At 47.0% G+C, this 27,612-nt stretch overlaps 1 protein-coding gene across 6 annotated transcripts; it reads right to left on the reverse strand.

The window, feature by feature from the left end:
- Window positions 1–791: 791 nt before the first annotated feature.
- On the reverse strand, window positions 792–27,353 carry LOC110473194 (potassium voltage-gated channel subfamily A member 6). 6 transcript variants are annotated; one of them, XM_085568896.1, is made up of 5 exons: window positions 20,463–27,353; window positions 20,068–20,154; window positions 18,425–18,615; window positions 3,468–3,712; window positions 792–3,257 (listed from the first exon to the last, which is right to left on the reverse strand). In XM_085568896.1, exon 1 carries the CDS (start codon window positions 26,587–26,589, stop codon window positions 25,033–25,035), a length of 1,557 nt encoding a protein of 518 aa, XP_085425022.1. In that variant the 5' UTR covers window positions 26,590–27,353; the 3' UTR covers window positions 792–3,257; window positions 3,468–3,712; window positions 18,425–18,615; window positions 20,068–20,154; window positions 20,463–25,032. The 6 variants fall into 6 exon arrangements, with proteins under 6 accessions (XP_085425022.1, XP_085425021.1, XP_085425023.1 ...); XM_085568895.1 differs by lacking the exon at window positions 3,468–3,712 and adding an exon at window positions 9,585–9,710; XM_085568897.1 differs by lacking the exons at window positions 3,468–3,712; window positions 18,425–18,615 and adding an exon at window positions 9,585–9,710.
- Between the last annotated feature and the right edge of the window lie 259 nt (window positions 27,354–27,612).

Here is a 27,612-nt window from a genome sequence, read left to right on the forward strand (position 1 = left end):
GAGCAGACAAGCACGTGAACTCACCAGTAACAATGCTGCCACAGTGGTGGGGGAGTAGAAAAAAGAAAAACAATCTGTGTGGGAACCGCTGCCCTTCAGCAAGACACAGACTCCTGCATCCACTGGGAAAACAAGGCTTTTTCCTTGACTGTTGTCTCCTTGCCCTCTGCCAGCATGACTGTGAGGCAGACACATGGATAAATGCCACCTACATGGACTTACCTTTGTGACTCCCGAGTCCAGAAGCAAACAAAAGCTGAGTGAGGAGTAATTTGGAGATTGCCACTGAGCATTCCCGCATGCAGTGCCCATGCTGGAGCAGGACAGGTCTCGTGGAAGGTGGTAACACTCTGGGGAGTGCAAAAATTGACATCTTCAGTCTTGGTTTCCAACCAGACACAGAATGTGGGAGATGCAAAAGCACCTTCACCAACACCTTGCCTTGAGCAAGGGCTGGAATGCAGTCAGACACATCCCTCAGCAGCAGCACACTGATGTCCAGCCAGGAGATCACTCCAGCCTGATGGCAGGCAGAGCTGTCACAGCACAGAGGGACCACCCCTGCAGCACCAGCAGGGCTACACGACAAATTACCTTCACATCTTTCCCTGTGGTAGAAGTTCAGTGCAGCACTGCACCACCCACCTCTGAGGAAGGTGAAATTCTGCAAGGGGACGTGGACTGTCCTAAAAAAGCTGCAGACCCGTATTAACTCCACATCAAACATTTCACATGAACACAGTAAAGTCCAAGAGGGCAACGAGCCTTTTTGACATAAAAAACCCCACACAGCACTTTAAAAAATACTGATTTTATTCATGTCTAGCCTATTCAACAGCAGATCACACCGGCAGGAACAACCACAAATATCAAGTTACAAGGTTTCACCAGGTTCTTGCCTGTGCAATGCTTAATTTGAGTCAAGAACAAATTACAGCACCACCACTAATGACAATGATTGCTGTTCCAAGCTCACTCGAGTCCCATCTCCCTGGTGCACTTCCAAGCCCAATATCCTTTTTTCCCCACTGTGTGTGGGATTGTCTGCAGAGAATTTGTGTTCTTGAAGCCTGAATGCAGCAAACATCCTGAAGCACATACTCCAGCTAAAAATTCCCTACACCTCATTTTTCTTTATTTGAAAGGCTTCAAGTTTTCAGCGAAACAAACAAACAGGAAAGCTCCCACCATCAACAATTTCTCACAAATATTGGACCTGAGCTGTATAAATCAGGTCCAGTAAGGGAGCTGTACTTACTTATCTCCCCACATGACCTGGCCTGCAAATTCCAGCTGTTTTCCTTGGAATGATGCATCAGAGCAAGGTTTCACACCAAAAGCAAAGCACGGTGTCAGCACACAGTATGGCCCAAGGTTTCTGCCCCATGGATTTCCCCACTTTTCCAAAGGTAGCCAGCATCTACGCTGACTCTGAAAACAATCGCCCTTGCAAGAAGGGTCCCTGGCAGCTTGGGGCACTCATGGTCAGCCACAGGGCTTTGACACACAGACCAGGATAAAGGGACTTGGAGGATTCCCACAGCTGGCCTGCACTGACAGACAGAGCAAGTTCCTTGGGATTGTGGAGTGCATTTTGCCTCCCAAGGACTGCAGGCTCACATCCACACCCCAAAGAGTTGTACCAGGAGCAGCCTCCATCTGGCAGCTCAGGGTTTCTCTAAGCCCAGTCCTACAAGCCTGTGGGAGCCACAGGTAGCCAGGAAGTTCCTCAGAAATCCAGACCCTCAGCCAGCAGCACAAAGATGTGCTGCAGTCCCAGAGCTGCCAAATCAGAGAGAACTGCCTTCCATCTCTTTTTCCTCACACACTGATGCTGAAAACTGCCAGACAGGCTAAAAGTCACTGAGGGAGATATAGAGGGTGTTACTGATAAAGAGTTCTAGGGAAGCTGGATGCCCAGCATCCATCAAACTACCTTCTGGAAATCCCAACTATCACATTTCACTCCACTTCCCCCTTGGACTCAAGCTTTCCCCTTCCAGAATCAATTCTTCCTCCCCACCCTCTCCCACTCCCTGTACAGATAGCTGGCAACACACACAAGCTGGATCCACATGCGGTCACGGAGATTTGGCTGCACAGCTGACCTTTGCTGCTGCCAAAGGGAGGGAATTCCAGGCCAAAGCACCCCTCTCTGCCCTTCACTTTTCAGAGCTAATTGGCTTTTCTATCACTTTCAGCACAGCACGGCCTCGTGGAGCTTGAAAAGCAGCAGTGGTTTTTATCACCGTGGTGCAACGGGAGAAGACTTCAGAGCATTTTCTGGGAACGCCACGTACAGTTATATTACAATTGCAGAATTGTCTGGCTATTGTGTCTCCTAAGTCACACAATGGACTACAAACAGTGCTATTTCAGTGAAACTCTCTACAACCACTGAAAGGAAGTCACTAACTCTGTTAGAGCAGGCAATGGACTCACATGTTCACAAAAACTGACTACAGATGCTAAAGCCAGACACTTTGTAGGTAAATGAGAAACACCTCTGGCTTGGGCCCATCCCTCAGGCAGCAGATTTTTTGCATGAACAGGATGATTACTACTTGCAGAGCTATAGGAAACATTTACCTTTTTATCCAAGTTATGAAAGCATAGCTTTGAAAAGCACAGTAATCACAGGCCAAAAAGACAGGCAGACAAATGGACAGATTTCAGCCACTTGTTTGGTTTTCTTGGAGACAGCCTTTTGCTCTTCCAAGGGCTGACCTTATGCATTTGCCAGGTCTGGATGCTCCACTTGAGAGAAAAAAAACAAAACAAAACAAAACAAAACAAACAAAAAAAAAACCAAAAAACAAACAAAACAAAAAAAAAAAACTTAAAGGAAATTTAAACAGCAGACTCTTCCGGAGGTGTCCTCTGTCAATCTCCAGCTTCCCACAGTACTTGGTGCTTGTCTGAGGCTTTTGAGGAACAGCTCATAAATTGCTGCTATTCAGCCACTGGCAGTTGAATCCTGCTTTATTTAGTTTTTGGAATCTTGTAGGGGATTCTCCCTGCTTCCTTCCTCCAGTCCCTGCTCACATTTAGTTTCAGTTTCCTGGAGCTAAGAGTGCTGACCCCTTTAAAAGCAGCAGCAGCAGCAAGAAAACCACAGAGCAAGGAAAACAGTTTCCTGACCATAAAGGTTGTACCCTCTGCATAGAGAGAAACTCCACCAACTTTTCAGGAAGAAGATGTAACAACCTCTTTTGCAGCATCCTGACATGACAGCCTTGCAGCATACAGAATCCAGCCTAGCAAGAAAAAATAAAAATAGTGTTGTGTTAAAAAAAAATGCACAAGAAAAAGGTGTTATTCTACATGGATCACAGTAAAGCCACAACAAACTAAGGGTTCATTTCTTCATGAGAATGTTTGAAGTTGAAATTTGAAATGGTCTAAATTTGAAATCTGTTGTCAGCTGCAGCTGGCTAAAATTGAAAGGGCTACATTTCGTTGCTTACCTTAATGCCTCCTGGGATCTGCTTTAGGGCCAATTTTTCCTTGAAGCTCCTGGGAATTACACACCTTTCTTCTTGCATGAGATGAAATATATTTATTAGAATGTTGCAAAATGTGTTAGGATGCACTGCAGGGCCGTGCTCTTCAAGGACAGAGGCACAAAGTCTGATTCTTACCGTAGCCGGGACCTTGGGGATTCCCAGAGCCATTTTCATGGCATCTAATTTTAGGTCCTTTTAAGATGGATCTGTAATGATAATTTGGCTTATAGCCCCTTCCTCTGTGCCAAGGGCAGGAAAGTCTATCAAAGCAAATAAGGGAATTTAAAATTTTTATTTTATTTTCTTAAAATTAGATCTGAAACAATTTATGAGACAGCAGAACAAAAAAAAAGTTGGGTCTGCAAGAACTTTTCTTCCTTTAGGGACTTCTCCATTGTCACACGTCTGTGCAGTCCATTCCAGCTGCATCTGTGCTGGTGACTCATAAAACCTAAAGGGCTAATAATAAGTTATTAAAATTATCAGCAGTCTCCCACAACAAAAGAAGGAGAAAGAAAAAAAATGACTGGAATAAATGAAAGACTGCACCCTGCGGAAGGGATCCACACTGGAGCAGATCATGAAGGACTGCAGCCCATGGGAAACACATTGGAGAAGCTCCTGGAGGACTGACTTCCATGGGAAGAAGCCCCCACTGGAGCAGAGGAAGAGTGTGAGAAGTGAAGAAGATGCTATTTTATCTCCCCTGTGGAGCTGAGGATGGAGATGACAGAGTAGCTTTGTGGGGCACCTGGCACCCAGCCAGGGTTAACCCACCACAGCTACATGGATGGGATATGATCTTAAATTCACCATTTCATGACTCCTGAGTGCTAAACACAACTCTGAGGTCCAGACTTAATGGTGTGAGCAGGGCTAGCAATGAGCTTAAAGAAGTTCAGCTCGTGCCTGACAAAATGCTGAGCAGCTCAAGCCTTTGCACTGCAAGGAGTTTGCACAGTTTATGTTTTTACCCAGCATTTTCCACCACAATTCCCTTTCCCACTCAGTGCAGGGGTCTGCAAGCAGCTTGTTCCACGATGAAAACCATACACTTTCCAGTCCCGAGCTCTCACAGCTCTTGCTACTGCTTGGCAGGGACTCAAGTAGCCAGAAAAAGAAAAAGAACAGGCTGTAAAAAGTGTGGCAGTGAGAAAGCTCTGGGCCAGAAGGTTGTTTGTCAGATTGCCAAAGCCCAAAGGAGGAGAAAGAAGTGGGAGAAACATCAGAGATGGGAGAAGCCTACAAAGTGAACAAGATTTCTCAAGAGTTCTGCCTAGGTTCTGAAAGGAGAAAATGGCAGCAGCACAAAAAAATATATAAATATGCATCCTTACATAAATATAAATATGTACCAGCACATTTGCATCTGCTCTTCAAAAAGTTTTCTAAGAGAAAGAAAAGCCAGGTCTACCAACCAATTGCACAATTTGCTTGCTATAAGTTCACCACAGCTGTGAGCAATCTCTGCTTTCCAGGCTAAATATGTGCTGATCTTCAAAGCAAAATTCCCTCAGTGCATTTTATTTCATGTAATTTTTTTTTTTTTCCTGTGGATTTATATGTTGGAGAAGAGAGTTTTCACTTCAGGGATTACAGAGGATAGAAAAATTGAGATGCTGAGGCCAGCTCATGGTTTTCAAGAGATTCAGAGCAGCAGTAATTGCATCCCAGTGATTGACTGGAGTTTGGTAAAGCAGAGACCCCATCAGAAAATCCAGAGGCAGAAAGATATGTCTGCAGCAGCTGCATGAATTGAACCTATGACAAATGCCTGGATTTCCTAGCAGTGTGAGCAATCACAGTGGTGGTTTGGTCTTATTCTTGTTCTAGTTTTACACTTATGTGTATGACATGGATCTTCCCCAAAGGTAGTAGAGATGTACCACTGGGAAAGAGGAGAGAATGAAACTCTAAATAGTCAATATTCCATGTCTAGGATTTCCTTTTATCCATTGTGTATATTAAAAATCAAAAAATGCTTAGAAATTGTAAAATATACTCTCTTACAGCTTGTTTCTGACCTGCAGGGAGATGATTCCTGCTCCTTTATGGTTTGTAAATTCATTTAGGAAAACTCTCTGGCAGCAAATGTGACTCCTCTTGAACTGGAAGTGCTGCATGTTTAAGGTTTGTAATGTTACCTCCCTGTTCAAAGCAAGGCTTGTGCAAAAGAACCATGGTCCCAGTAAATAAAAAGCTAATGAATTTTATAAATAGCATGAAAAATCTTCTTGAATAACCTGTAAATCGAAAAGCCAAAGCCTAAATTTTTCTGGCCAAGCTTTCATTGGGTGTTCTAGAAACAAAGCAGCTGCAGGGATCAAACACTGCAGCTTTAAGCAGATCTCTGCAAACAGCTTAGAAAGTATATCTGAGCTGTTTTATTCATTTACAGCAGAACAAACAATCATTCAACACTACAAATATTGGGAAAAACCCAACCAGTTGTGGCCAGCAAACTTCACATTCTAAATCTGTCCACTAAGCCAGGGTTTAGCTAGCACAGCACAGCAGAGACTGGCAAGAAATCATCCTATATCCAAATTTATGACAGTGCTGGAAAGCACCGTCAAAATAATGGTTACTCACACAGAGAAAGCAACAGGAAAGGTTTGCACTGGGCCAGAAGAGTGGCAGGTGGACCAAAGAAGATTTTTCTATCTCTATATAAATACAAAAGTATTAAAGCACCTAAAAGGAATAGGCATGAAGGCAAATGTGAAGCACAAGAAAAACAAAATACCAAAGTACTCCTTGCCTATGACTTACTCATTACTCAGTTATTGCTTAGTTACTTTTAAATGCTATTTAAAGTACAAAACTAAACCAAGAACTTTCCACATGGTGAATGACATTGGATGCTCAGCTTGAAGTCTAAAGGGGCTGAGTTCCAGAAAGCAGAATGAAGGTCATGTACACAAACAAAACCTGCTACACTGCTCTTATTTTTTACAAGGTGGGCCTCATTTATGCGTAGAGGATTGCAGGGGGTTACTTTTGGGCACCCACTTCTCTATCCTTTATTGTCCTTAATTTTGAGAGCCTGATAACTGATGCCTCAATTAATAATAAATAGCTCAACACTCCTCAGTGAAGTTTTCTGAGACCAGAGATGTGAAAAATTGGACTATGCTCTGGAATGGGGTCTAAACTCACCTGGGCAATTTTTCAACCCCATTTCAGACACCTTCTACATTTATGAATTGAAAACATGGAATAACACTCATGTTTAAAACCAAACTTCTGCCTCCTGCTTCCATGCAAGGTCTTGGAATCCCCCTCGGTGGTGAGAGATGCAATCCCATTCAGGCTGTACATGCAAGCAAGAAGATCTACAGACAGAAGCAACTTCTAATGAGTTAACTGAGAATAATTTCAGGCTTTAAATGTCCCTGGGTATGGCAAAAATGTGGGAAAAGTTACTTCAAGTGGATGTAACTCCACTGAAGCAAATTTTACTCGCTTTCATTAGGACAGACCCCTGTGGCAGCCAGGTTATCCCACTGTGCAGAGATAAGACAGAGGTGATTAAATAGACCAGATCCAATGTATTTCTAGTGCCCATCTTAAAGCAGAGAAGCAGAAAAAAGCAGCAGGATTGTGAAGTGAGCAGCTCTGCTCCTAACAAGAGGATGAACTCCTTCCAGTGCTTCTCTGCTGCAAAGCACACATCAGATCAGCTAGCAGAACCAAGAGCAAAGATCCAGCACAGCCTCATGTGAGATTGCTTGTTTTAGCTCGACTGAGCACATCAAAATGTTCAAGGAAATTCCCAACACTGCACCATCCTTCCTCAAATTAAACCCCCAGTTTAACCTCCCATATGCAGCTCACACTTCCCACCCTGGGAGCCATCTGGGATTCCCTTGAGGAATCCTGACTTTCCAGCACATGCTGTGTTCAATTCTGACATTAAAAGGACATTGTTGGGTTTAATGACATTGTGAAAGACTCGTTCCAGAAAATGCACCATGTGGCAAGTCCCACAGCCATTCCCTAAGTGTGACCCAAGCCTAAGTGCTTGTCCTTAGCTGCCACCAAAGCAGATCCTTCAAAGCTTAACACTAGAGATAAAACCCACAGAGAATCTTGAGTTTCTGTACATAAAAGGAAATGGATTAATAAATGCTGGGGCAGACAGCGCTGCTCGTGTGAGCGGAGCCTTCATGGCTGGGCTGCTTTTGGCTGGGGCACAGTTAATTTCCTTCCCAGGGGCTGTGTTTTGGGTTTGTGCTGAACACGGGGTTGATAATACAGGGATAATTTTGGTTGTGCTGACACAGACCCAAATGGTTTTCCTACTGGCAGGGGGGCTGGGGGTGCGTGGCAGGAGACACAGCTGGGACAGGTGACCCCAAGTGACATTCCAGACCTTGTGGCATCATCATCATCAGTGTATAACGTGGGGGGAAGCAGATGGAAAGGGATGGACGTTCAGGGTGATGGTGTTTGTCACCTTTAGGTGTGATGGGACCCTGCTCTTCTGGGGATGGCTGAGCACCTGCCTGCCCATGGCAAGCAGGGAATTGATTCTTTGGTTTGCTTTGTTTGTGTGCACAGCTCTTCCTTTCCCTGCAAAACTGCCCTTATCCCAACCCAGGGGTTTTGCAGGTTTTACCCTTCCCATTCTCCCCGGTATCCTGCCAGTGGGGAGTGATGGAGCCTCCACCAGGCACCAGTGAAGGTGTCCCTTATCTCATCCCTCCCTGGCCCACAGGATGGCACTGCGACACTCCACAAACTCCTCCCGGGCTCTCGGGGCTGCTTCCTGACAGTATTTTTCCCAAAGTCAGACTTTTTTCCCCACTGCAATTCAAATTAGAATTTCAGGCTTTTCGGAATTCGGTAGCATTCCACAGAATCTCCCGTGCCGGTGCATGTCCTTGCCCAGAAAGTTTCATCTCTCTTTCTGTGGGCATTTTTCTGGAATAAAAAACTGTGATCTTCATGCCAGAAAAGGCTCCATTGGAAACTACGCACCAACCCTGCAGAAAAACTGTTTTTTTTTTGCTGCTGAGAAATTGTATTCAGTAAACCCTGAGATTAATTGATAACAAGGAAGGGTCTGGAGAGCCAGTTCTGTGAGGAGCACCTGGTGAGCTGGGGGGGCTCAGCCTGGAGCAAAGGAGGCTCAGGGGGGCCCTTCTGGCTCTGCACAGCTCCTGACAGGAGGGGACAGCCGGGGGGGATCGGGCTCTGCTCCAGGGAACAGGGACAGGATGAGAAGAAATGGCTTCCAGGTGTGCCAGGGGAGGGTCAGGTTGGACATCAGAAGGAAATTCTCCATGAAAGGCGTGGTCAGGCTTTGGAAGGAGCTGTCCAGGGAGGAGGTGTGATCTCCATCCCCAGAGGTGCCCAGGGAATGACTGGACGTGGCACTCAGTGCCACGGTCTGGGGACAAGGTAGGGATCAGCTGGACTTGATGATCTTGGGGGTCTTTCCCAACCTTGATTACTCTCTGATTATACGACCAGCTATTGCTTCTGAAACACTTCAAAGCACTGCACAAAACCAAATTCACTTCTCAATCTTGCTATTTACCACACCACCATTTGCATTTTACTGAAGATCACTGCAAAAACCTTGCACTCCAAAAACCTTGCACCCACACAGCTTCCCAGCCCTTTCCCATTTATGGGTCAAAGATGCAGCCAAATCACCAATGTGAAAATTTGGGCTGCGCAGATTTTGAAGTCTTCTTGTCAGTGTTGGAGGAGCCTGTGACACAGGGCTTAGGTTTTTTACCCTAGGCTCACAAAGTATCCCTTCAAGAGAAATATTTTGGGAGAACTGCAGAGTCAATGACTCTAAATTAAAATTCAACGAGATACGCTTGCCCTTATTAAAATTTTTGGAAAGGACCACAAAGGTCAATGTTTTCAGCTTAAAGTGGCTGAGAAGATGAAGCAACCAGAGCTCTACTCCTCTTGAATCCAACCATCCTTATCAGCTGTAACCTCATTTCTAGCCCTTATTAAATCCTCATCTTTCTTCACTTCTGTTTGAAATGCCTTTTTGAAATATCCCAAGGGAACCAGCACACAAAATCCCACAAAAACAAACCCTGAACATACCTTTCTCTTCCTTCTTCTTCCCCCACTTTATATATTGAGCCACAAGGTCTGGAATATCCCTCTGCTGTCGGAATCTTGGATATTGATGATTCTGAGATTGTAGAAAGTCTCTGTCTTTCAGCCCCACTGCCAAAGCAGAAGCCATAATTGGTCTGTGCTGGTTTCTAGGTTGTTTATTCTGTTTATTTCTAACATGTTCTGCTGCCCTGCCCAGCTCTGTCCTGCAGGGCAGCGTGTGGGGCTCTGCCCTCAGTGGGATGTTACAAACATTAAATACCAGAAACTCCCTGGGCTGGATTTACAATAACGTGCCAATATCTGTCACCTACGTTGGACAGTGTGTCCCTAGCCTGAACCAACAGGAAAATGCCAACACCACAGTGAAACATGGAGGGCATGAAGAAGGAGAAAAAGGACAAGACACACCCAATTTCCTCCATCTTGTCCCCTTTGGACTCCTTATCTAGAATCCTAAAATTTTACTTTTGCACTCGTGCCACACTTAATTATTACTTATATCAAACACTCAGAGCTGGTAATTCATGCTGTAAGATTGAAGACTCTTTTCCATGGACAGAGATCACAGCCAGTGTCTCTGGGGGCTCTGTCCAGGGGGGTTCCTGACCCCTGCCAGGGTCCCAGACCTGCCAGGGCAGCCAAAGGGAAGCCCTGGATTCCCACATCTCTGCAGCAGAGGCAAAGTCAGAAATTGCTAAGGACAACAGCCTGGGGACAGCAAAACAGCCACGGTCCTGCTGCCACCCCAGCCCTGGGAAGTCAGGGTGGCAGCTGCTGCTGAGAAATGTGGGAAAGGGGCTTAGGGACAAGGAAATTCTTGCCGTGATTGAGGCAGTGGCCATAGTCATCTACACTCCTTAGCTCTCCCCTCGTCCCAAGGGTCTCCAGGGTTTCCCTGTGATCAAAGCCAGCAATGGGAATACGAGCAGCAAGTTCATGTCCCCTGTGAAGGAGACTCGGTCCCTGCCCAGGACAGAAGCTGTGCCTCCTGCCCAGGTGGAGCCTCCTGGGCTCAGTCCCTGCCCATGGCTCTGGTGCCATTGCTGGCCCCCAGAGCAGAGCCTGGGCCCTGCTCGGAGCCCTCCCTGCAGCCAGGGACACCCAGGGCTGAGGGCTCCTCTCAGCTGGGGCTCCTCTCCAGCTGCACAGCCCCAGCTCCCTCAGCCTTTCCCTGCCAGAGCTGCTCCAGGCCCCGAATCCTCTCGGCAGCCTCCGCTGGCCCCGCTGCAGGAGCTCCATGGCCCTGCTGTGCTGAGGGGCCCGGGGCTGGACACAGCCCTGCAGATGTGCCCCACAGGCTGGGCAGAGGGGCAGCATCGCCCCTCAGCTGCTGCTTGGAGCAAGAGGCAGGATTTTGAAATGCACTTGCTATTGCTCCAACCCTGTTTCACTAAAGTCACTGGAAAAAAAATCCCAATGGCCATGGTGTGTTAAGGCATTTTTAAACGCCTCCTTCCATCAAAATTCTGGAAGTATGAATGAATTTATGGTATCTCCTGAGTGCCTGGTTTCTTAGTTAAGTAAGTACCTATACTCCCATTATTGTCACCTGAAGACACAGTAGTGAGCTTTCCAATCATTGACAGAAAGGGATGTAGGGGCACAGGGAAATATCCAGAGAATTACAGAATGGATTGAAAGAGATCCTAAAGATCATTTGGTTCCAACCTCCCTTCCATGGGCAGGGACACCTTCCACTATCCCAGGTTGCCCAGAGCCCCATCCAGCCTGGCCTTGGACACTGACAGGGATGGGGTAGCCACAGCTGCTCTGGGCACCCTGTGCCAGGGCTTCTCCACCTTCACAGGGAAGATTTTTCTTCCTATAATAAAATTACCAATGGCAGCAACATTACTAAAGCAAGTAAAGAGGGTCAACATCCCATTTATCCTGTTTCCAGCTGTGAAAATAACAATATCATTTACAGAAGTACAACCAAATGAAAACAGTAACAGATCAGAGAAGCTCCTTGAAGATCTCAGAGTAAGCAGCTGCCCCAGCTGCACATTTAGGTTCAATCCCCATCCCTGGAAGTATCCAAGGCCAGGCTGGATGGGGTTTTGAACATCCTGGTCTAGTGGAAGGTGTCTCTCCCCAGGCAGGGGCACTGGAATAAGATCATCTTGAAGATCCCCTTCCAGCCCAAGCCATTCTGTAATTCTATGATTCTAATTTCCCAGGGCTGTCTCACACCATCTGCTTGTGATTCCCTGCAGGAAAAAAAAATGACCATTTGCATTATATGAAGACAAATTAGTGTACCTAGAAATTTACCACTGATAAACACCCAACTGCACGCTGAAGAGATAAAAATGTTATTTCTCTTCCAGAGTTAGAGGAATTGAAGTACAGGAAAAGTGAAATGTTAGATCCATCCCAGATCCTGACCCAGAAAGTGCCCGTGAGCATCAGACTGTCCACAGACCAGCATGGTGCTGTGGCATGTCTGGCAGTCAGAACTCAAAAAACATTCAAATGGGCATTTTAGTTACACTTCAAAACATTGAATTTTCAAGATAAACAGGCATTGCTTCCCAATGACCCCAAAAATAGACCCCCAAAAAACCCCTAAATGATAAAAAGGCTTCTGAAGTACCCTGTACTATGCTGCCTAGTTGGCATCAGAAGAAAAATATGCTGATGTATGAATACCAGCTGAGAATTTGGCTCCATTTGCCTGAAACCAAGTGTCTGTATCAACAGGGATATTAAAATATTTCAACCCTCAAAAAAACCAAAAAAATTCTTCATGCATCATGGTGGACACAAAGACATGGCATGACTCCCTCTCCAAAAACATAAGGTTTCTGTAAGACTCATGCATTGCTTGTAAGACTCCAGCACCTAAATGTGCTGTAGGACAGCAAGGAATTTGCAAGAGGATTCATCTGGGCCTTTTTACATATGCTTGCTTCTGAATCACCAATATATGACTAAATATAAACCATGAAGAGCTGTAATTGCTATTCTATGTATCCTCATATCCCTCTGAAATACCATAAAGGAAGAAAAACTACCAAATCATTTAGGAGGATTAGTGCCTAACAATGCCAGTGAATATCTGAAGGAAAAAAAAAAAACAAATCCAAAAAAAAACACCCAGTCTTGCCAGATTGAGCAAAGTGCAGATTTGACTGCTCAGTACCAGTCCTTCATGCTTGGAGAGTTGACACAAATCCCTGAAAGAGATGGTGAACTCTTTCCACCTCCAGCATATTTTTCTTCTGCTGTTTTTAACACCTTGGTCCCTGAAGGGAACTCAGGGGATAGAAGAGAAGAACTTGCTTCAGTTCCCTTCTTCTAAACTAGCTGTGAAAAGTGATGTCAGCCTCTTTATCTCCATGGAGTGAGCATTCCAGGAGCTTTCAATATTACCCTGCAGTTAAATCAGCTCTGGCCTTTGTCAGACAGAAATATTCTTGCACACTTTTAATTATCTACAAGGGAAGATCATTTTAAGCCTGCAAGGGAAGGGGAGTCACAATCAAGGGGCTGCTCTGGATGTTTTGTGCCTGAGCCTGGCAAACAGGGATCAGATCAGCCAAGCCCAACAAGGTAACAGCAGTTCTTGTCAGCATTTGGGTATTCCATGAGTCCCGTGCACAGGGACAATCATTTTCCTGTGTTTTTTTAATCCTCCCTGCCCATCTGTTTGTCACCTCTGTTGTGACAGCAGCACAACACTGTGTCCTGAGGGAGGAGAAGTCTCCAGCTGTGCCTGACATTATCCAGGTGCCAGGGAGAAGATGAATACTCAGAAAGATCTCCCTGTCTAAAAGGTTTAGGGAAAAGAAGGAAACCAATGGCTTTATACTGTTCCATATTATTGCTGAGGCACTGAGATGTGAGGGACAATCATCTCCCTTCCTAAGCAGTCTCTTAACTATCAAAAAAGCCCACACAACCTCTTGTGATGCAACTTCAACAAGCAGAAATGCCAGGGCCAGAAGTACCAGTGGGTGGTTTTTTTTCTATACAGTTTTTCTATACAGTTTCCATGATTGGGGATGGAGGATAGAGAGGAAAGCTGCATCAGCCTCCAGAACCCCTCCCAGCTGCAGCTGGCTCGATCAATATGTATTCAGACATCTTCTATGGGGATGCTGATTAGTGGTTACTGTGCAAGGAACTCCCAGCTCATCTCCTCTGAAATCCCCTTAGCTAAGTGTTAGTGGCAACTCACTAATCTGCACAGGTTTGGTTTATTTTTTTCTTTTTTAAAACAAGAAAAAAGTAAAGGAACAGTCCTCTGCAGATAGCACTTCTTCCTTCCATTCTCAATTCACCCAGAAAATTTTAGTAAAAATTTAAGCTTTATGTAGATTTTAAAATTTTTTTTTTCTTATCACATAATCTTGGTGTAAAAAGATCCAGCTGAGTGGGAACAGGAGGAGTTCACAATTCAGAATGACATGTTCTAACAAGTCAGACAGCACTGGAAAAGCAGCTTGGTCTCGTCAAAAAAAAACAACTTTCTCACCTGGGCAGGTGTTGCAGCTACAGAAAAGAACACTTGGCTTGGCTCAGCCATAGCCAAAGCACTGGAACATCCCTTCTGTCACTGGGAATACATGTTGTAATTACCAATGAGTTTTGGGCTGTCATTCCACCTCTTCTGCAGCATTTGAGTATCACCTAGCTGAATTCAAGGAAGTATTGGAGCTGACACTGGAGCCACACTGGCAATGAACAGGAACAACCAACACTTATCACTACACTGCTTAAAAAAAGAGTTTATTAAAAATAAAGTCCCCTAAACCAAGGATAATCCCCTTCCTTCCAAAAGGAAATAAACCCCACAAACCCCAAATCTATGTAATATATTTCATTCCAGATCAAAGTTAGAAAGAAAAACCAAACAAAACCCCAAACAAACAAAAAAACACCAAAAAAACCCCAACAAAATAAACAAAACCAAACAAACTAAGAAAACACAGCAAAATTTTGTATTTTTCCTTGTTTACATGCACTTTCTTTAAAAGAAATGAAAAATATTTAGAATATTAACAAAGAACGTGCATGTTACAAAATTTTCCAAACATGCCTTTTGTAAAGAGTACCAAAATGAACTAAAATGAAACTGCTCTCCCAAATATTGATTGATTTTGAGGAAGGGGAATACTGCTGATTTTGAGGAAAATACATCCTAGAGAAATGTTTGCAGTCCACTGTTGAAAACCGTAGCAGATCATCAAATACCAGACTAATGGAGCTGTGAATACTCTCCAAAATATTTCTGGAAGTCATTTCCAAGGACAGACCACAAAGATCAATTGCTTTGTCATAAGCATGAAAGGCCATAGTCTACAGTTCTCATAGGAATGTGCCAGACAGAGCTATTTCTGACACGCTAAAATGTGAGAATAATTCAAAGCCTGAGAACTACACCCTGCTTGGACCATTCCATAACTCTGGGAGTAAATTGAGATCAGAAATAAATGAACCCTTGTGTCCATGGTTCAAATCAAACTCCTTGCCTTACTCAGTATTTCTTACAACTCCTTTCTCATGTGGCTTGTTGCCATGACTCAAATGATGCCAAGGGCTTGGGACAGGTTCTTAAGACACTTTAGGGACCACCAGATTCATGTGCACCATCCTGCCAACGCCACTGATAGAGCACAAGTGGTGTCCACATTCACAGGCTTTTGTGATGTGCATGGATATTCACAACATTTCCAGTGCCTGGCTTTTTCTTTTTTTCCTCATGGAATCACAGAATCATAGAGTACCCTGAGTTGGACATGACCTACAAGGATCATCAAGTCGAGTTTCTGGTCCTGCCCAGGACACCCCAACAATCCCACCCCAGTCCTGGAGCTCTGGCAGCCTTGGGGCTGTGACCATTCCCTGGGGGGCCTGTTCAGTGCCCCAGCACCCTCTGGGGGATGAAACTTTCCCTGATATCCACCCTAACCCTGTCCTGACACAGCTCCAGCCATGGCCTGGGTCTCTCCCTGGTCACACAGAGCAGAGATCAGAGCTGCCCCTCCTCTTCCCCTTGAGGAATCTGCTGTGAGCTCTGACCTCACAGAGTCTGCTCTCCTCCAGCTGAAAACACCAAGTCCTCTCAGCTGCTCCTCGTGTGGCTTCCCCTCCAGGCCCTTCACCATCTTTCTACTCACATGAGAAAAGCAAAAGAGCAGAGCTGGTTGGCCAAAATAGCGATGGAAATGACAAGACAAAGGTTTCCTCACTGAAGTGAACAAAGAGCATCAACAAGCTCAAGGAAAGCTCCTTCCTGGCACTTCTGTGACACAGCTGGCTGAATGGATGAAGCTCCCACCTCAGTCAATATTTTTGCTGCCTCCTGAGCTTAAGGGAACCTTCACCTCTATGTGGGGAAACAATTTGAGAGAGGTAAGATAGGAAATGTCAAGTTTTGTTCGTGCTATGTCAGAACAGTGTGTGCAATAGGAAATTCTTCTGCTCTTCTCTTAAGACCAGAGTGGATCGACTGCTCTGACCTCATACCCAACAGTGCTGCTCCCCAAAATTCCCTGACAGGAGGGTGAGCCCAAGTGAGAATCAGCCTCTTCTCCAGGGGAACAAGGGACAGGACAACAGGAAAGGTCCTGAAGTCACATCAGAGAAGGTTCAGGTTGGATATTAAGAAAAAAATTTTACTGAAAGAGTAGTTAAGCATTAGAACAGACTGCCCAAGGAAGCGCTGGAGTCACCAGCCCTGGAACTATTCAAAGAACGAGTGGACATAGCACTTCATGATATGGTTTTCTGGGCATTGTGGTATTCCACTGAAAGCTTGATGATCTTGGAGGTATTTTCCAATCTTAATGATTCTGTGAGCAGCACTGCTTATTTCTACAAAAAAACATGGAATCACAGACTGGTTTGGGTTGGAAAGGACCTTGAAGATCTCCTCATTCCAACCCTCCTGCCAGAGGGGCAGGAACACCTTCCACCAGGGCAGGTTGCTAGATAATCTATAATCTATAATATATAATCTATTATCTATTATCTATTATCTGATTATCTAGCAGGTTGTTCAAATCAGACAATCTATCTGAGCTGCAGCAGAGCTGGTTCAAGGCTTTCCCCAGCATGAATTGCAATGCACTGTTCCAATGATTGCAGGGAGCTCATGGGAGTGAGGAATGACCAGAGATTCCAGGAAGAAGGAAGGTCAGCAAAGAGCTGGAGAGCCCTGAATAGGGAGAAAGGACTGGACAAGGTGAGCAGCCATTCCAGGCTGAGGGGAAGAGCAGTGAACAGAGTTTGGTGGGTTTTTTAAAGGGCGTGAATTTGCTCTCTGCCTCCAGACCAGCTCCTTGAGAGATATGGTATCCCCTGTGCCATTCTACCACACTCCTAGGACTTCCTTCTCTCTCCTCAGTCCCACAGAGGAAAAACCTCCCAAGATTCACAGTTCCTCTCCTAGCTCTCCCTCCTACCCACAAACCCCAAGTATTTAATAGTAAAATCACCAGGATTTGGTCTTTTGTAGGTAAACGTGCAGTATGGCAAATGATCTGGAGACACAAGAAATGTGGGAAGAGCTTACAGTTTCTCATCTTTTTCCTCTCTTTTAGTTATTTTGCCCCAGTACTTTCCTAACTACAGGTCTTGTCAGTCTTTTGCTGGCCTAGAAAAGTCAGGCTCTTCCAGCTTCCACTAGCAAAGCACTTTCCATCCACCTGATCACTCTTGCTGTTCTCCTGTGCATCTTGCCTGACCAAATTTAGGTCACCAACAATGCACACAGCATTCCAGATGAGGCCTTACAGAATTATTATTTGCCAGGTGTTACCAAACATGCTTGTCCTGAGATTTTCCAAGACTTGTACCTCAGTTTTTATGGCTGCATTATCTGCCTGACCAGAGCAGGGACACCAAGGGGAGCAGAGGGATGGAGCAGCTCTGCTGGGAGGAAAGGCTGAGGGAACTGGGATTGTTCAGCCTGGAGAGGAGAAGGCTTTGGGGTGACCTCACTGTGGCCTTGCAGTGCCTGAAGGGAACCCACAGGGAAGATGGAGAGAGACTCTGGACATGGGCCTGGAGTGACAGGACAAGGGGAATGGCTTCACACTGACAGAGAGGAGGGTTGGATTGCATATTGGGAAGAAATTCTTCCCTGTGAGGGTAGTGAGGCCTTGGAACAGGTTTCCCAGAGCAGCTGTAACTGCCCCATCCTTGGATATATTCAAGACCAGACTGGGTAGGGCTCTGAGCAATAAAGATGTCCCTGCTCATAGCAGGGGGTTGGAATGAGATGGTCTTTAAAGCCCTTCCTAACCCTGGACATTCCATGACTCCACAACTATTCCTTCTACTCGCCCTCATCTGTCCCATCTCCAGTGGTATTTTCCCTTATGGCAAACTTTTAAAGGTGATTTTACACAAAGCTCTCTGTCCAGTTTCAGGGAAGGCAGGACTGAGACCAGAAGAGTTAGAGCAGGAAAGTCCCATTTTTTCCAACCTAGTCTCCCTGTAAATGGAGACTTTGAAACCAGCAGATGTAGAGCCAACCTACCAGGACTGAAATGATTTTCACACAGCCCTATCAGCAAAAATGTAGGAGGTGCAGAGCTCGTCTCCAAATCTACCTCTGCCACCCTTCTGTTGTTCTATTACTCGAGGATGGCAACTACATTTCTTCAGCTTAAAAACCTCTGTCTCCTTGGGAAACATCTCCAGGCAAGAGGAAACTAAGATGGAGAGTGGTCAGGAATCCAGAGGCAGCAGCAGGAATTTAGTGGCCATGCATGCCCCAGGCCAGGGGGGCTCCTGTTCCAGCCAGGCACGTGAGTGGGAGTGCCAGGGGCACAAAAATGCCAAGCACAGCACAGCAAACTCGCTCTCACCTTATGGTGTGGCAGTGGCACAACTCCCCCAGAGCTCTGGAGCAGAGAGGCAGACAAAGAGACCGCGGTCCAATTCTGCTTTTGCCGTGGATAAATTTGGAGTCACTTCACTGACGTCAGCGGAGTTATTCCAGAATTGCACCAGTGTAAAAGAGGGCAGCATCTGCTTTCTGAAAATGGATGCCATCAAGCTAATTGAAAACAACAGATGCATCAAGGAGCAGCAAGAAGGGATGGTAATGTTCCAGTTTTCTTGTAAAATACCATTTAATTTCCCTCCAGAGAATGTAAGAGAATAAACCAATATGTACTCTAAAAGCCAAACCTTTTGTTGGTGTAAAATTGTATGTAACCTTTTAGGTGAATGGACCAATGGGCACCTACAGCACTCTAAAGAGATCCAGCCTAGTCATGTGCACTTATAGCCTTCTTCTTTCTGATTCTTCTCTCAGATTCATTTAAATCAGGAGTCATACCATCCACAATCTTAAGGAAACATTTATCTAACCTTGGGGAGAGAGTAGAATCGAGGCCATTCATTTTGTTAAACGGACAATGACTAGATTTGGTAATTAAATCAATAAATTTGTGACTTACGCCACTTTTGGACTAAGGGTGTTCCAAAATTTTATACCACTGAATAAATATCTTTATATTAATTTAGTGACAAGAAATACTTGCTCAGTTTTCTTTGTGTGAAGACAAAGGTTTCCCCCAGTTCTTCTCTCCAATGAATACTCAACACAGCTTCAGTATTTATGGTGACTATGGAAATTGATAAGCACATTCCCTACCGCAAATCCTTTCTTTCCTATCACTAAGAAGTTTTACACAGCAAAGCTCAATTATTTCTCAGGCTCCATCCTATTGATTGGCACTACAGACAACCTGGATATTTCCAGTGGTGAGGGTTTATCATTGAATGTTCATAAAACACACACTGACCTCAGCTATGAGTTTCCCAAAATGTAAAGCCATGTTATGACATTCAAACTCCTTGTGCCAGCCAACAAGCCCCAGACAGGCAAGGGAAAACCCACTCAAAGAGGGAAAAGCATGTGGAATTAACATGTACTAACAGCATCTGCTGCACTGTCAGTTAGCACAGTCCCTGTCTGCTTTCCCCAAAAACATTTTTCTGGATTTATTTCCCTGGGTAGGGTCTTGTAGGACCCCAGCCTGAACAAGAGGAGCTCCTTGAAACTGGCAGGCAGTTTCCTCAGGCACAGTCTTTGGTGGCAGCTAAGGACACGAAGCATCCCCTGGTCCCTTTCATCAGGGGATTAAAGTCTTTTCATCCTGCCAGCACCCTCTCCCCTCCTTACGGCTGAAGCAGGTGCCTGCAATTCAGGCATTCTCCTGCAAACCTGCTGATAACATGGCTGCAAAGCTCTTCAGGAGGGATCTGCCACTAGTGCAAGCTTCAAAGAGCCACGATGAAGGGCTCAGGGCTGTGCTCGTGGTTACAGCAGCACCAGCAGATCTCTCTTGTGCTCACAGGGCTGCCACGGAGGGCAGAATCTTCCAATTCCCCGTCAATCTGCCCACACTGAGAAATAAATGCATAAAATGCTGCTGCTCTTAATTTCTGTCAATAAAAACTTAAAGTTAAGCTTAGGTCTGCCAAGTTTGGTAGGACTTACTTGGACTCGAGTCAGGTGAGAGCTTTTGGGAAAGCTGTGATTGACTCCTGCTGTAATCTGCAGATCTTTCCCTGATGGCAACAGGACCTCAAGAAAAGAACAAACAAAAAGAAGCAGTTTATCAAACAGTGCACGTGCTTGGATTTGATGCAGAAGATTGAAGTTGGAACCCAATATAATCCAAGGTAGTTGTATTAAAAGGAGTTTTGCCAGCTTGAATCAGCAGATGGTGAGGATCTGGCTCATATTACATTTTTGTAGTTTATAATTATCTTTCTTTCTTCACCTAGAACCAGATTCTCCCTTTAGGCTGCAAATCTTAATGAGGAAATCTTTCCTCATTAATTTCAAGAAACTCTTGGTCATTAATTTCCCAGAACAAAAAGAAACCTTACCTATTTCTGCAATAGCAGCAGATGCTGGAGCTGTTTGTTCCTTTGCATTTAGGGTTGATGCTGTTCTTTCCATCACCATGTGGAAGACACTTCAGTCCTCACCCTGTCACTTGCTGCCCTGAATTTTCTTTACACTCACTCTTCTTTATCCCATAGGGACCTCTGAATGAGAGGAGCCAGGAGAGAAGATCAAGTCCAGTCACCTTCACCCCCACAGCTGCTGTAGCAGTGAATTTTTATCCATGAAAGCTGGATCAAAAGGCTCAAACAGGAGACTACTCAAAAATCCCAAATTCCAACATTTTCCAAGAAGGAGCAGAACAGGAATTTCATCTTGGAGGTGAGAGCAGGAGTCCAACAGTAAAACACCACAGAACAGGTCTTCACACCCTTCATGCTTCCAGTCCTTTGTGTGGATAAAAAAATGGTATCCTCAGTAAAATTCTTCCTTTCCTTCCTTTCTTACCCACCTCCAAGGAGTTGATTTCTACCCTGCCTGCTTTGGTGCAAAACATCCTGTGGGAAAACTATCAGGAGAACCAACCATCACAAACCAGCCAGGGGATCAGGAAGGAGCAATAGTCTCTTCCACTGCAAAACTATTTCCTAGTGAGATTGCTGCAAGAGGAATTTCTGGGTCTTTAATGTAACGCTTTAGCTTATATTCCTTGCCACCAAGCACCCAGATGACTTTGAATTCACAGGCCAGTTGCCCCTCAGCTCCAATTGTCCTTCACACACTCTCCAGCTCTCTGTGTGCAAGAATGGACATATAAAATCTCTTCCCATCTCCAGGTTTGCACTCCCTGCTTGTAAAAGCTGGAGATTGCCCACCTGAAATTGGACAGGGCAGCTGTACACAACATAAGGTGATGGGATCAGCTCTAGTAGGCAAGGAAAACATCTGTAAAAATAAGGTGCTGATGTCTGAATACAAAATATCCAAAGAGTGCTTTCACTTGTAGCCACAATCACAGCATGGAGAGAAACAGTCCGGGAGGTTGTTATGGAAACAGGTCCCTGGAGGTGCCTACTTGGCTTCACAGGGATGTGCTCTACCTTCAGAAGGAAAGATTTGCATTTTGAGCAGCTGGGGGGAGTGCTGAGGGCTGAGAGCTTGAGGTAAGCTTTTTGAAAGCATCTCCGTGATTCGGTGGCACGAGACCTCTGGTAAAGTCAATGGGTGCCACTGTGTCATTTCGGTCAAGAGAAAAAAAAAAAATCTGAAGGCTCCTTGAAAAAGGTCAGATTCCACAAGTTCTGTAACCTATAGCATTACTGATGACTCTGGGACTTCACTGCTTTTCAGGAGGTGCTTAGAGAAGGATTTACGTGCCCCAAATGAGTCCCAAGGTTACAGTTTCCATGCTTCTGTTGGTGTTCTGTATTTGGGGTTCTGTATCTCTCAGAGCAAACACAGAAAACCCAGGGAACAAACACCGCTCCTACTTTACACATTTTCATCTGCACTTTTCAGAACTGACAAAAGTGGCTCACAAAAACTGCACAGAGCTGCCTTGCTTACCATAAAATTCCTTCACACCTCGGGTGTGACCTGCAGGCAGGAGATTCCAATACCCACTAGGAACTCACTGCTGCATTCCACCTGGAAACTCACTGATGGATCCCACCCCAAGGCAGGACACCTCTTTGCAAGAGGATCTGTGTAAGATTGTGCTACCAGTGATCTTTTTTTCTTGCTGGAGTCTCTATGCCCAGCTCTCTGTCGTGCTGGTCAGGAGAACAACCTGTTCTGGGCAGGGCCAACAGGGCCAGGCCCAGGGGGAGAAATGAGCACAGGAATTTTTCTGACGTAGGCTCAGCGTGTCTCATGACTCCTCCTGAACTTGTGTTCAACCTGAGTTTTTTATATCTTAATTTGGGGGAACTTTTATCAGCTGATAGACTCAGGCATAAAATATCCCCAAACATGGGCATTCTGCTGGGAGAGGGCAGCAGCCTCGGAACATCCCTCTTAAACAGCAGCTTCTTTTGCTAGTTTCTAGCAACACAAAATTTGAAGAACAGTCCCTCTCTTGGGTCACAGTAAAGATTTCATTAAGGTGACCCCGAAACACAGCTAAGAACACCACCAAGACTAAGACACACTAAGAACTGGACAACTTTTATACAAAATCAACAGAGATACCACCGTGCCCCTCAGTTCCACTTATTCACCAGGACAATTTACCCACCAGCTGGTTACACACACCAAGGGATGCAGAATGGTCCCCAAGGCTCAGACCTTCACAAACTTTTGCCTCAGTCCCATGAAGCAAAGAGAAATTAGGCTTTATTCAGGCAGACCCCTCTGAGCTATGAGCCCTCACCACATCAAATTCATCTCAATCACCCAGACTGAGACAAGTGGCATTTTCCTACTGATTTCAGCAAGAGAGAGAGCAGAGGTTTTAATATAATGGTTGTGTGCTAACCCCAAGGGAGATCCCTGCACATCAAAAACATTTCAGAAGGCAACAGGACTCAGGAGAAATGGAGTAGCTATGATTTGCACAAACAACTTCTACCATATGAGCAGGGCCAGGATGGAGAGAGGCCATAAGAAAAGCACTCTAGGCATGGAGCCATATCTCAAGACAATTGAAAACAGGCACAGTAATAAAGATGCAAACAGATCCTATCTCACAACCTGTTCTATAGCCAGTTTTAACTATATTAAAGGACAGGGCTCTGAGCAACCTGGTCTATTGGAAAGTGCCCCTCTTTGGAAAGAGGTGACCCTTAAGGTCCCTTCCAACCCAGGTCATTCTATGATGCTATTCTAGGACTTTAGCATTCTTAGTCTTATGGCTTGAAAAGCACAATATATACACAAAATCTATTCTCTGTACTTTTGCACCTTGGCATTATGTCTGGTTTATGTATCACACATGTCCCATGCAATATGTAGTACATTTCAATATGCATTTCATACAGTGTGATGCAAGGCATTAATGGCTGCCTTTGCTTTCATACACATGCAGACGTGTGAATGCAGAATAAACACTTAGAATTCAAACAAGAAGGACTTTTCCTTGCAGGAAAATCTGCCAGTGGAACCTGAAAGCATCCATTTCCCTTTCTCACCTGCTGGCAGAGCTTGAAACATTTTTCAAGTTAGCTGTAAGGCAGAGCTGACTGAAACTAATGAAATGCTCTGGGAAGCAAAATGTGTATTTGAAGATAGAAATCTCTGGTCCCTTGGCAAACCCGGCACTGCAGGCCAAGCTGTGCATATTTTGCATGGCTGGCACAAACTGCTCTCACAAAACGAAGTGCAAAAAACACTGCTGTCCCTCCTATCCATGGAATACCAGGAACTGGCTAGGCCAGCAACACAGCAAAAGCATCTCTTCAGGGCTCGCTGTTTCTCCCCTCATTCAAAGGGTCTGGAGGACGCTGCTGGCTTTGTGCAGATAGCTTAGGGAAGTTTGTATCCGTGCCAGTCTCAGTTTCAAATGTTGACACGCTCGCCCTGGGGCATTTTGTGCCTGTGACTTGCTAAACCAGCTCGATCCTCCTCGCACAGCACAGGTGCAGGGCTCTCTGCAGTCAGGATTTTCCTGCCATGTCAACAAAACGCCAACATGCAAACTTCCCTCGGCTACACAAATGCTCAATTAAAAAAAGCAGCAGAGTCAACTGCTCTCACACGCCCGAATACAGAGCTGGGTGTCTGAAGCACAAAGCACATCTCATTAAACGCTATTGTGTGAAGATGAACTCTGCAGATAACAAATGAATTCACTCCAACACGCCTTGCATCAGAAGGCACTTACCACTATGAAGATTAAGTTGGTACTATAAAAGCCAATTGACATCAGGGCACTGGCATAAATAAGGCTGAGATAAGCTCAAAACACAGAGAATCTTCACCAAGCCTGTTGACTGCTTTAAGCCTGTTTTTGATACATGATGTATGGTCACAAGTAGCAAAGAGCTTTTAGATTTATGCACCTTTTTTTCCTTTTTTTTTGAAACACAAACCAGGAGGATCTTTTAGCATGCCAAGGGTTGCAAAGAAGGCAGGCATCAGCTTGCTGGCTTTCCCCTACAGCTGCAGAGCTCCCTGTGATCCTGGCTGCAGCGTTTCCATTATTCAAAGGCAATGGCATGGCAGGCGTGACTGATCCCACAGCCAAGGGCACCGTGCTGGCACAGGGACTGAGGGCACGGCTCCAGCCAGATGTTTGCAGCCCCTTTAACTGTTTACTCTGCTGAATGCTTCTGCTGAAGTAGCGGCAAGGGATTCTCTGCTAGTGGAGTTACAAGACTTGGTTTCAGAGCAAATGTTGGATTAAAGCAGTCATCGAGAGCAGATAAAGAAATGCACAAGGGAGTGGGGATGACAGCTAGCACTCCACGGAATAAAGCAAGAACATTTCTGGCTGCACACAGTAATGAGAAACAGCACATCAGGCCAGAAGAGCCCATTATCACAATCATTCTGTTTACGGTATCACAATTCACAGTCTGGCATGTAAATGCTGAATAGATCCAGCTGCTTGTAGGAAGACAACTGTAACAGCAGCTTGCAGCTCCGTGTCTGGACCCAGGACAACAAAACCCGTCACACCTCTGTCAGCATTTTCTTCTCTTTATATCCCTGGTTATTGGGAGGAATGAAGTTGGAATATTTCATGGACTCCAGGTCTTCTGCTTCCAGGAATTCAGATTTGCTGAGGGACTGATTACTGTCCCCCTTCTTGGGCTCAGAGAAGGGTGACTGCTGCTGGCCACAGGTGACGTGGGTGTACTGGCACTGCTCCTCGTGGTCAGTCTCTCGGTGGTAGAAGTAGTTGAAGTTGGACACGATGACAGGGACAGGCAGGGCAATGGTGAGCACACCCGCGATGGCACACAAGGAGCCCACAATCTTGCCACCAATGGTCATGGGATACATGTCCCCATAGCCCACAGTGGTCATGGACACCACAGCCCACCAGAAAGCATCAGGGATGCTGGTGAACAGTGAGTCAGGGTCGTCAGTCTCTGCAAAGTAGACAGCGCTGGAGAAGAGGATCACCCCGATGAAGAGGAAGAAGATGAGGAGGCCCAGCTCCCTCATGCTGGCCTGGAGAGTCTTCCCTAAGATCTGCAGCCCCTTGGAGTGCCTGGAGAGCTTGAAGATCCTGAAGACTCTGACCAGGCGGATGACTCTGAGGATGGCCAGGGACATGGCTTGCTGCTGGCCCCCATTGTTGCTGCTGCTCCCGGGCTGCTGCTTCTGCTGCTGCTGCTGGGCCAGCTCGGTGCCCAGGGTGATGAAGTAGGGGATGATGGCCACGATGTCGATGATGTTCATGATGTTGCGGGAGAACTCGGGCTTGCTGGGGCAGGCGAAGAAGCGCACGAGGAGCTCAAAGGAGAACCAGATGATGCACAGGGTCTCGATGAGGAAGAAGGGGTCTGTGAAGAACGGGCCGGAGCCGGCGGCGGGACGCAGGGGCGGGGGGGTCCCGCTCGGCGGTGGCAGCGGCGGCAGCAGCAGCACCTCGTCCCCGAGCGGCGTAGCCTCCCCGAAGCCAGGCTGGGGGCCCTTGGGCTCCTGGCGGAACTCGGGCAGGGTCTCCAGGCAGAAGATGACGATGGAGATGAGGATGACCAGCACGGAGACAATGGCGATGGCCCGGGCCGGCCCGGAGCTCTCGGGGTACTCAAAGAGCAGCCAGACCTGGCGTTGGAAGTGATGCTGGGGCAGGGGCTTCTCCTCCTCCGGGATGAAGCCCTCGTCCTCCCGGAACGTCTCGATAGCCTCCTGGCCCAGCTGGTAGAAGCGGATCTCCTCCAGGAAGATGTCGAGGGGCACATGGACCGGCCGGCGCAGCCTCCCCCCGGACTGGTAGTAGTAGAGGATGGCGTCGAAGCTGGGCCGGTTGCGGTCGAAGAAGTACTCGTTGCGGAGCGGGTCGAAGTAGCGCACCCGGCGGCTGGGGTCCCCCAGCAGCGTGTCGGGGAAGATGGAGAGGGTCCGCAGCTGCGTCTCGAAGCGCAGCCCCGAGATGTTGATCACCAGGCGCTCGCTGCTGCAGCAGCTGCCGCCGCTCCGCTCCTCGCCCGGCGCCTCCGCCTCCGCCTCGCCGCCCGCCCGCGGGGCCGCCAGCGCCAGCGGCTCCTCCGCCCGCATCCCGCCCGCTCTGCCCGCCGCTGCCCTTCCTCGCCCGCCCTCCCCTGCCCCTCCGCCTCGCCCCGGCTCGCCTTCAGCGCCCGCCGCCCGCCGCCATCCGCCTGTTGCGCCTCGGCGCGGCCGCGCTCGCCCGGCGGCTCCGCGGGGCTCCCGGCGCGGCTCCTCCTCCGGCCGCGGCTTGGGCTCCGCGCCGCCGCGCACACGCAGGGACACACAGCCGCGGAGACACGCGGAGAGGGCGGTGTGCGAGCGCACACACCCGCGGGGTCACGCACAGACACACAGGCACCGCGCGGAGACAGAGACACAGACACGCACGCCGCGCCAGCGCCGACACGCTCCGCTCCAGACGGATGCGCGCACGGGGGATGCTCGCCCCACCTCTCCCCGCGCCGCGGAGGACGCGGCAGCCCCAGCCCGGGGGCGTCGGCTTTTCGGGGGAGACCCCCGAGTGGAAGCCGCCGGGGGATCAGCTCTCCGGCCAGGAGTTTCGCAACAGCTGGTCCAAAGGGCGGCACCGCTGCCACCCTTCTTTCGCCCACCTCTCCCCCCCGGAGCCCTGCCCTTGTCCCCTCCGGCAAACCCTGCCGGGGGCTGTCCCCGCCGCCGGCTCCGGGCAGGGCTCAGAGCCCGGCCGTGGGACCGGGCTGACCTCGCTGCTGTTCCCGTCCCCGCCGCAGGCTGGAGTTGACCTTGAGCCAGTCACTCCATGCCTGTGGCTCGCGGACCTCCATTTATAAATGTCATCGCCGTGATGCAAGCACGACGGTGGCATCGGACCATCCACAGATGGAGACAACCTGTCACGGTGATCTGGGGAAAGATGCAGGTAAATGCAGTTTCTCTCCTTATGTGGGATGGATCGAGTTTGCCTCTTTTCCCACATACCAAACACTTGAGCTTGTGGGTTTTTTTTTGTTTGTTTTGTTTTTTTTTTTTTTTTTTAAATTTTTTGATCCATCACCACATAGCCAGCATTAAGTTTTCCCAAAATCAGAATCTGCATTTCACAAGCAATCAGAC

The sequence above is a fragment of the Lonchura striata genome, chromosome 1A (genome assembly GCF_050655825.1).
Source record: "Lonchura striata isolate lonStrDom1 chromosome 1A, ASM5065582v1, whole genome shotgun sequence".
In the NCBI taxonomy this organism is placed as follows: Eukaryota; Metazoa; Chordata; class Aves; order Passeriformes; family Estrildidae; genus Lonchura; species Lonchura striata.